Genomic DNA, 9,919 nt, shown 5'->3' with positions numbered 1-9,919 from the left:
CCAAGGCACTGGCCTCAGAACTGGAGTTGGTCCCCAGGCACTGCACTGTGGCTACCCACTGCCCCTAAGTAACTAGGATGGGTCAAATGCAGAGGACCAATTACCCCACGGGGTTCAATAAAAGTACATCTTATCTTCAACAAGTTGGCTCCGGGAATTTAAATGCTGGTGGTAACACCAAATCAAAAGGATCATTTTATTTTTACAGAAGTCCAAAATAAGAAAAGTCACTTTTGAAATTACATGTTCATACATAGTCCTGCAGCAGTGTTCCGTTTACAGTTGTATGTTTTTAAGGACCACAAGTGAGGGCTTGATTTCATCGGCTGAATTTCAGCTGAACTCAAACTGGAAAAACTAGACGTATCGAAGCGGATTAGAAGTCCAGGTGTGTGGAGAACTTGCATCAAAAATAACACTACACAGATCCATGTGGAATCCCAGCCAAAAACACTTACACAAAGACTACTCAAACGGTCTAACTGAATGGAATGCTACTCAGATTTTCTTGGGGAGGACCGTTCTTGGATATTGGAGATGGAGCTCACACCACTTCCCTAGAGACTGACAAAGTAAAATGTATGAATGTACTAGCTGCAAAAAGATTTTAAACAGCAATTCCGTTTAGCTGGATATTATTCAGTCACTTTCCGAAGTTTAAGGACTTCAAGGACTGAGGGAAAACTGCTCACATTCTTGCCTCTACTGCCCTAGTGAGGAACCCGCATACAAAATAACCAGCACCCTCGATGGTGAGGAGGACTCCATGCACCTGAAAGTGCCTGACAAACGGAGGCCCTAGCCAGACAGACTGAGGAGGTCCATAGCATTAAATTGACTTCAAGGCACAAGCAGAGCACATCTTTATATACATTCAGAATGACTTTAAAGTGCTTTGAGATTGCTTAATGAAACGTAAAAACTGAGCAACACTTTGCAGAAACATGGTTTCACAGTTAAAAAAAGAAAATAAAAGGGGGGGAGAGAGCGAACAAACCAACCTAGCGTGCTTTGAGTCTTAGATTGTCATGTCCGCGCTGAGCAGCTGCGAACAGCCAATTCAACGCTCCCTCCCCAAAAAAAAAAAAGAACGTTTAAGCAAGCCCAAGGCTTATGACACACTGAATTACCAGACAAAAACAAACAAAAAAAAAAACTGTACAGGTTCAAATACGAAGTCCAGACCGGCTATCAGTCGTCAGTCTTCATTTTTTTCTTCTTTTTCTTTTTCTCGGTCTGAGGCGTCTCTGGCGTGACCTCAGGCTCCGCCTCCACGGCAGGCTCCGCCTCCATCGCCTCGCTCTTTCGTTTCTTCTTTTTCTTGGCGGCGGGCGTGTCCGCCACGCCGTTCGAATGCGCCTCTTCTGCAGGCTCTGGCTCCGCCTCCTCCACAGGCTCCACCCCCTCTTCCTCCGCTCGCTTCTTTTTCTTTTTCTTCTTGGTCGTGGGCGTGTCCTCTGCGCCGTTCAGCGGGGCCGACTCCTCCTCCACCACCACCACCTCCTCCTCCGCCACCTCCTCATTCTGCTTCTTTTTCTTTTTCTTCTTGGTCGAGGGCGTGTCCTCTGCGCCGTTGAGCGGGGCAGACTCCTCCTCCACCACCTCCTTCTCCTCCGCCACCTCCTCATCTTGCTTCTTTTTCTTTTTCTTCTTGGCGACGGCTTCTGCGTCTCCGTTTACCTCATCCTGGGAGGAGAAATGAAACATTTACGCAGAGTTTCTAACAGGTCCCCAAATCAACAACCCGCCCCCCCCACACCCCACCCCACACACACCTCCACATGACCTGGACTCTGAGTCACGTTCTCCTTCAAAATCAAACTGGTCAAATGTCAGCAACGATTACCAACTCGACGTTAAAACTTTGAAAAGACAATTCAAACCTCAACCCACCCCCCCCACCCTTCCCAACACCAAACTGACAGCTCAGCCGCCCCCGGGGGAGGGGGGCAGGGGGTAAAACGGATGTCCCACTCACTTCAGTGATCAGGTCTACAGTGAGAGCCCTGCCAATGGTTCGGAGAGGGGTACGATGTAGCATGTCGTACACTGTGACGGGACCACGTGGTCAGGTCCGGTCACAAATCTAAACATGCGCGCAGATCCTGCGCCACTTCCAGGCAGTTTGGTTTGGCTTACCTTCGCCTTCTCCTCCTCTTCCTCGCCCTCGCCAGTGGACAGCGCCTCCAGCTTCCTCTTCTCCCTCTTCTTGCGCTTCTTCTCTTTCTTCTCGGTTTTTCTCTTGATCTCAGCGGCCACTTCTCCGGCCTGCGGGAGGGGGGGGTGGGGTGGGGGGGATTTGCACAAATTTAGCAGATGCACCTTCATCACATTATACAAGCAGAAACCTCCACAGTACGTAACACACCCAAACGTGGTTCTCTAGGGGCCATTCACTGAGAAGTTAGAGAACTAGCAATTGTACAGAATTTAAAAAATAAATTTAAAGCATGGTACACTGCCATTGGGTGTTTTCAGGTAATCAGCACTGGGGTTGGTCTGCAGCTTGTCCAATCAGAGCGGGGTAGTGTGCCGGTTGGCTGTGTCAGGCTCATTAAATCAGTTTGTACCCCCACAGGAAAGTCGGGTAAGAAAGGCTCATCACTCACAGCCAGCCGACCCGGGTCTCCCCCCCCCCCCCCCCCCCCCCCCACAGACTGGGGCTGCCAAGGGAGCGTCTCACAATACAGGGGCTGTTTAACCTCACACACCCAAGGGAGCGTCTCACAATACAGGGGCTATTTAACCTCACGCCCAAGGGAGCGTCTCACAATACAGGGGCTATTTAACCTCACGCCCAAGGGAGCGTCTCACAATACAGGGGCTGTTTAACCTCACACACCCAAGGGAGCGTCTCACAATACAGGGGCTATTTAACCTCACGCCCAAGGGAGCGTCTCACAATACAGGGGCTATTTAACCTCACACACCCAAGGGAGCGTCTCACAATACAGGGGCTATTTAACCTCACACCCAAGGGAGCGTCTCACAATACAGGGGCTATTTAACCTAAACACCCAATGTGGCCGTACGCATCACAGCAGCAACTGACCCCCGAGGCCCCGCCCCCTCACCTCTATCACCGCCTCCTTCATGACGTCCAGGTTCTTGCGCGGCGCCTCTCCCGTCTCGTAGAAGGACAGGCGCTCCTCCACCTGGTCCCGCAGCTTGTCCCCAAACACGCTGGTGGGCACCTCTGTGACACGAGGGGGGGGGGGGAGAAGAGGGGGAGGAGTCAGCGACGCCACGGCAACGAGGCGCTCAGCCGGCCGGCCCCGCCCCCTCGAGGGGACGCAGCCAATCAGCGTGCGGGGCTTTTGCTCAGTGTTTAAAACTCTCAACATCCCGCCCCCTGAAAAAGGGGCGGGGATACTGTTGACGAAAAATATGAGCATCATCGCAAAGAGCCAGCGGCACACCGGGCCCCACGGGAGGGTAGGGGGGAGCGGGGGAGGACGGAGCGACGCGGGAGCGGCGGCAGGCTCACCGGAGAAGCAGTCGATGCGCGAGGCGATGGTGCACTTGTTGGCCAGGTAGCGGGAGATGCGGCCCTTGTTCTTGGCCGCCGCGCGGCCGATGAAGGTGGAGTGGAAGATCAGGCCGTATTTGGGCGTGTTTCCCTTGGTCTTCAGCGCTCTGTTTCAGACGGGGGACCAATCAAAACGGGTTAAGGCTGCCAGCCAATCACCATGAGACTAACCGTGTGGCCTCAACATCTGCCCATATAGACCACCATTTTAACTGTCTAGATGTGAAAGTTGGGAGTTGTGTATAAAAAGCAAAGCTCACAAAGGGGTTGAGTCCAAAGTATGTCATTATCTCAAGCTTTGGACTCAATCTCCCATAATGCTCTTTGAAATATACCGTGACTTCCCTTTTGAATGCAATCCAGGTTATGACCCAGTTATTTAGTTTGAGAAGCACTCTAAACTGGCACAGTCATTTCATAGAGCATTGGAGTACACGCTCTTAAGCGCAGGTACAATGTAAAATATTTGGGAGAGCATCCATCTCCCCGCCTGAGCTGATCTGCATGTCTAACTACCTCTCTGTGGTGCCCAGGGCAGCGACTCAGACTGTGGGGTACGTGGGGGAGTTTGGGATCACGCGGGGGGCTCCCCCATCACCCGTTTCGTCTCGGCCCCGGCCCTGCCATCACCGCAGCCACCCCTGGCCCCCCCGCGGCGGGGGGGGCGGGCCAATACCTGAACAGGGCCTTCTCCGCTCCCAGGATCTGCACGGTGGAGGCGGGGTACTTCGCCAGGTTGGTCAGGCTGCCGGCGTGGGAGATGAGCCGCGCTCCCACCTGGGGGGGGGTGGGGGGGAGGGAAGGGAGGGAGGGGGGGAGGAAATGATTAAATACGCTCAGACACGACCACTTCTCTACACGCAGGCTTGCAGGAGAAAGCGTATGCGTCGTACTCGGGCCAGGAATGGCTACCCCAAGCTCCTGAGTCATGTGACCTGCCTGTGACCCACTGTACATCTGACAGACTTGGGTTACATTCAGGCACTCTGTAGATCCCTGAGAATTTAACATGCTACGGAACTGAAGTGGAACAACAAAGAGAAAAATACTCTGCATATCAGTGAAAACAAAGGATCTTCTTAAAATGGGGTTTAAAATGTGAGTAATGAGATGGTGGTCTGACTGAGTGGCAGGAAGTGTGGGACAGATCAGCACCTAGAGGCTGTCATCACGGAGATCAGTGGATTGACAGATTTGGTATAACATCACGTGTCCCTTGGGTGTGTGTGTGTGTGTGTGTGTGTGAGCGCACACGTGCGTATTTAACGGGCGGGGAGCACGCACCACTTCCCCGATGAGGGCGGCCAGGTTGGGGGCCACCTGGCTCATTTTGGAGCGCAGGTACTCCTGCAGCTCCTGCCGGTACTGGGCCAGGGACACCACCCGGGTGGAGAAGCTCTCGATGTTGATCAGGTCGATGGGGGAGATGTCCATGCCTGGGGGGGGTGAGGGTCATGTTAGTGCCGGTGGAAAAAACACCCAGGCCAGGCAAGCAGTGCTGAGGCCATGGAACACTGGCAGGCTGCGTTACTATAGCAACCACTGCATCAGCAACACGCGGGCGGAACCTCAGTGGCCCAATCAAGTCCAAATATCAGTCAGTCCAGAACGCATTAAACACCTCACTGAAGTTGTAACTGACTTGAAAACCAAGTCTTTGATGCATGTGTCTATTCTGTTAATGCGTGTGTGCTAGCTCTTCTCTTCCTATTATTTGCTAATCTACATTCTGACGTTTGTAAATTCCCCAAAATGTGAAATTCCTATCGTTTGGAGCGCCAGCAGCCCAATTAGTAACACTCCCCGATTCTCAAACAACGGCAAACACTGGCAGCTTCCGCTTCGATTAACTCGCATAACAAAAACCTGAGCGGCAGCACGTGTGAATAAACAGGGCTAGGAGGGAACCCCCCCCATCAGCCCCGGGCCTCTGAGGCGTTAAAAAAAACAGGCGTGGCCGCACTGACCCATGGAGCTGCGGGAGGCCTCCAGGATGGACTGGGCCTTGGCGGCGTCCATCACCACCTCCTCCAGCCCCTCCAGGCTCTCCTCCGACAGCTCCTTCCTGTTCCCGATGAGGCGCGCCAGCCGGCAGTAGGTGGAGTTGTCGCTCACGATCCTCACCAGCTCCGGGAAGTGGTACCCGTACCACTCGCTGCGCCACAACAGGGAGAGAGAGAGAGGACCAATCACAGATAAATCAGAGGGGGGGGGGGGGGGGGGGATTTCAGCCAATCACAGCGTGTGAGCGGCAATCAGGGTGGGGTTTGGGGGGGCAGAGTCAATCACTTTATGGGTAGCCACCAGTACAACATGGAAAAATTCAATTACCAAATGAAACTGCACGCATCACAAAAAGTAACTAGAGTAAGAAAATAAATGTAAAAATTCCAGGCATAGAAATGGAAGCGAAAGCCAACCAGGGCTGCAATACAATTCCATTTCATTCAGTTTCGTAAAAAAAATAAATAAAAAAGTTAAGTCAATATAAATTTACTATAAGGATTTAGCTTATTTTTCACCAACTAAATTTCAATTCATTTCCTGAACTGAAATGGAACCGACCGGAGACCGGAGACCGACACCCACAAACTGTTTCCTCCCTCAGTGCCACCCCCCGCTGGACAGAGACAGTGACGCCGTCCTGCAAGTGTGGGGGGGTGGGTGAGAGGGGGGTTAATGTGCCTCCTCCTCCTATACAGCCAGCGCACAAGGGGGCGCTGTCTGCGGTAAGCATTGGGAGGGCTTCTGAACACACGGCACACAAGCAGGCAGGGACTCGTCAACCTTCACTGAAACCACGCGAGTCCACCTGCACCGAGGAACAGAGCCAAAATGGCCGCTCTCCATAACCACGCAACACCACAAGAACAGGCACGTACAAGGACTGCCACCGATAACGGAGTTCAGAGCAGCACACACAACCAGACACCTGGGATCAATTCCATTTTAATGTTATCACAAGACCACACTAGTCGCCGCCACCCCCCGCCTCCGATTCCTGAATTTCCAGTTTCCTGTATTCAAATGGAATTTGACCCCAGCCCTGGCGAACACACACACACACACACACACAGAGGACCGTGGGGGAGGGGTTTTGCGCTTACCGCACTCTCATGGAGAAGGTGTTGATGTCCTTGTCCAGCTGGTCCAGCAGAGCGATGGACTGGATGATCATGTTGTCGGCCCGGTTGACATTGAACTTGACCTTGGCCCGGGAGTAGCTGTGGCCCAAGCCCAGCTGGGCCTTGGAGGCGGCCAGGGCGGTGAGCCCCTTCACCAGGCTGGCGAAGTGCAGCCGCACCCCTGGAGGAGCGCGTCCCGGAGGAAAGATTAGAGCCTGCTCCTCTCCCCCCAACAACTACAAACCCCATGATGCACAATTTACACCCCACCCCTAGCCTGGCTGTTCAGCTTTTCAGTATGAAGCATCAGGGTATCAGTGTAGATTGTGACATCACTACAGCGCAGGCTCTATGACCTCTGACCCCTTTTAACAACACACCACAATACAGAAATTTCATTATGAAATCTAATACATGTCAATATGTGATTACAAATCGTGTCACTTTTCTGCACTATGCATTTTCAGCCTTCCAGCTGTGGAGGGATCAGTAATACAGAGTCAAGGTACTTCTCTCAAGATTTACGCACTCCAAACAGCATATGAAAGCCCGGACGTGCAGGATTAAGACGTGTGGGACCCATGTTGGTCCTCGGTTTACCTCTGAGGACCTCTGCCACGACCCCGCTGGTCTGGATGGAGAGACCCAGCTCCTCCTGGAGGGCCGCCCCGATCTTTGCATCCGACACGCCCAGCACATGCTTCTTCTTGCCACCAGGGGGCAGGTTCGTCTCCAGGAACAGCTTGAGATCCGCATGTACGACTCCTGCAGAGAGATTTCCGTAACTGAGAGGTTGACTGGGGTCGCAGCTTCACCAAGGCTGGACCGTTAAAATTACAGGCTTTCGCAGTCTGTGACAAAAGTCCTCAGATTACAAGACGATGTGCTTACTAGGCTCAGACGTTCAGTTTGGAATTTTGTTGGCATCACTGTTCTTCAGTGGATTGACAGATTATTGAAACATCATTACATCTGAGCACAAAACCCCACACAAAGTAGATCCCTGTCTCTTCAGAGAAACACCAGGGGCAGTGTCCTAAATCAGTATACTTGTCTACTATTCAGTATGCAACTTCTATGTTCAATAGTATGCAAGTGCGCCAATTAGTCCTAGGTCCTAGCCAGAAGTCTCACCTTCCGAGATGGCATTTATATTCTCCAGTGCCATCTGTGCCGACCTGAATGGGAAAAAAGCTACCATCTTCACTACATTGTTGAACTTCCCGATGTTGAGAACACTTTCCTCCACCTGAGAGCAGAAAAAGATAGGCAGTCAAACTCCCAAGAAATCTAAGCACACTCAATTATCAAACACATAAGTGAACGTTTGCATCCTTCTACCCTTAAATATTCCAATTTCCACACGACCACATAAAGCACACGGGATTAAAAAGTGTTACACTAACCTGCGGCAGAAGCATTCCAATCTCCTCCACTTCCTTCACGGCGAATAGCGCGTAGCCGGCGGCATGCTCAAACAGCACGTGTAGCAGCACCTATAGGAAATAACCACGTGAGACCATGTGCAAGTGGACACATTACCCAGACACATTTCCTAAATAAAATAAGCAAAATAAAATATGAAACTAAATTTAAATTAAGTTTGACTTGACAATAATTAAAACCTGGTGGAACTATACGTTAGCCATTAGCTAGTTCCTAGCCACTAAGCTAACGTTAGTTGGCCGTGCTCCAACGCAACCACGTGGCGACCTGAACTAGAGGACATCAACGGGGGTTTCTAGCTACGATAGCTAATCAACCATTTGCACAATTTCCCGTATAATTATCCAACTAACCCACCTAAAAAATGTTGAATGACTACATTAGATTACTTGATACATCTTCCACGGTATTATTAGTTGCTGACGTTAGCTAGCTACTTCATTTGGTGACACTAGTTACTGCTTGGCTACTTCGCTAACAAACACGTGGACACCGGCTCAATGTTCAATCAGTGTTCATAGAAGACAATAGGCTACGTACAAAATACAACAGACACAGTATATTCATTGACACAATACTTCACGTGAAATACATCAGGATATAGATATTTATCAAATTATCGAGCATGCAACTACGCACAATCTTTTTTTCCCCACCCTCAAAGCAAGGCCTAAACGCCTGCCACCCACCACCCATAAAGCTAGCTAATTTAAAAGGTAAATTAACACTATATGATAGAGATTATCATGCTTATTTATATTTACAGTTACACGATAATTCTCAGAACAAATACTGTATTTGAAATGCCACAAACATGTCCTAATGTTAGCCAAAAAGATGAAAAGTATCGGTCTTGCAACATTAGCAAAACCGCGGTCCTGTGTAGCGTTTTGCACATTTAAAATCAGTCGCACACTCGAAGAGTATCAGCTAACATATATATTAAGGCGCACTTCATAGTGCTTTATGTATTTCTTTTCAAATAATCTTGCGTGCATCTATATATTTTTAATCTCACCATGACTGCTACTGTCCAGATGCAACACACGCTGCCTTCTCTCCTGAAAACCCGCAACTAACTAACAGCTTCCCACCACACGTCTTCCCCTATGCCTACGGTGCATCTTCTAATATCGCGAGATTAAGAGAGTATTGTGCGAGCGCCATCTGACGTGTGTCCGAGAACTTCAGGCAAGAAAGAAAACTACAGTTCTAAAATGAATCGCCTGTGCGTGTTCTCTTTGTTAGCAACAAGTGGTTTTGTCTCTTATGGATATTACTGATTATTAATCATTTCAGCAATAGCTAAAATTTGAGTATTTCATGAGCAAATTAAAACCGGCAGACAAAAAAAAGAACAAGCAATACACTGTAAATGTAACCAGTGCAATCTGAATGAAAATTAGTCCGCAAATATCTCCGACAACACTGCAACTTCTCAAGTCAGAATCAACTTCCGAGGAGAAGCTTCGTGCCCAATATGTATATCAGTGAACTGTAGTCTACGTTAATTTCAAACTGCTTTGTGTGCAAAATGTGCTGTGGGTGTCTTAATTGGGCGCGTCGTGTTTCAGAGTGGCGTGAGTAAAAGGAAATGCGAGTAGACGATAGAATGGTACAGAATCAGCAGACAGTTAATCCAATCAAATCCATTTTATTTGCAAGCGCTTTTTCGAAGGGACCCGGCCGACGTTTAATTCAAACACCTGCACACCTTATTACTGCCTCGTCAGTTAGGACAGGGGTCTGCAACACTGGTCTGGAAAGCCATAAACTCTGCTGGTTTTTGTTTTCACCTTAAAATCAGCGCCCTATTCAG

General features: G+C 50.0%; 1 protein-coding gene and 1 non-coding gene across 3 annotated transcripts; both read right to left on the bottom strand.

Moving 5' to 3' along the window:
• Positions 1 to 177: 177 nt before the first annotated feature.
• On the bottom strand, positions 178 to 9,238 carry nop56 (NOP56 ribonucleoprotein homolog). 2 transcript variants are annotated; one of them, XM_035392195.1, is made up of 13 exons: positions 9,119 to 9,238; positions 8,061 to 8,150; positions 7,789 to 7,903; positions 7,255 to 7,419; positions 6,637 to 6,835; positions 5,497 to 5,684; positions 4,814 to 4,965; positions 4,206 to 4,306; positions 3,488 to 3,636; positions 3,075 to 3,196; positions 2,140 to 2,268; positions 1,621 to 1,686; positions 178 to 1,518 (listed from the first exon to the last, which is right to left on the bottom strand). In XM_035392195.1, exons 1-13 carry the CDS (start codon positions 9,119 to 9,121, stop codon positions 1,192 to 1,194), a joined length of 1,806 nt encoding a protein of 601 aa, XP_035248086.1. In that variant the 5' UTR covers positions 9,122 to 9,238; the 3' UTR covers positions 178 to 1,191. The 2 variants fall into 2 exon arrangements, with proteins under 2 accessions (XP_035248086.1, XP_035248085.1); XM_035392194.1 differs by having other exon boundaries at positions 178 to 1,686.
• On the bottom strand, positions 2,543 to 2,610 carry LOC118213483. Its single transcript, XR_004762433.1, has one exon. It is a non-coding gene; the product is annotated as a small nucleolar RNA SNORD57 (small nucleolar RNA).
• Positions 9,239 to 9,919: the final 681 nt, after the last annotated feature.

This window comes from Anguilla anguilla, chromosome 14 (assembly GCF_013347855.1).
Source record: "Anguilla anguilla isolate fAngAng1 chromosome 14, fAngAng1.pri, whole genome shotgun sequence".
Lineage (NCBI taxonomy): Eukaryota > Metazoa > Chordata > Actinopteri > Anguilliformes > Anguillidae > Anguilla > Anguilla anguilla.
Note: the sequence above shows the minus strand (reverse complement) of the source record. Positions and strands in the feature narration are given on the sequence as shown.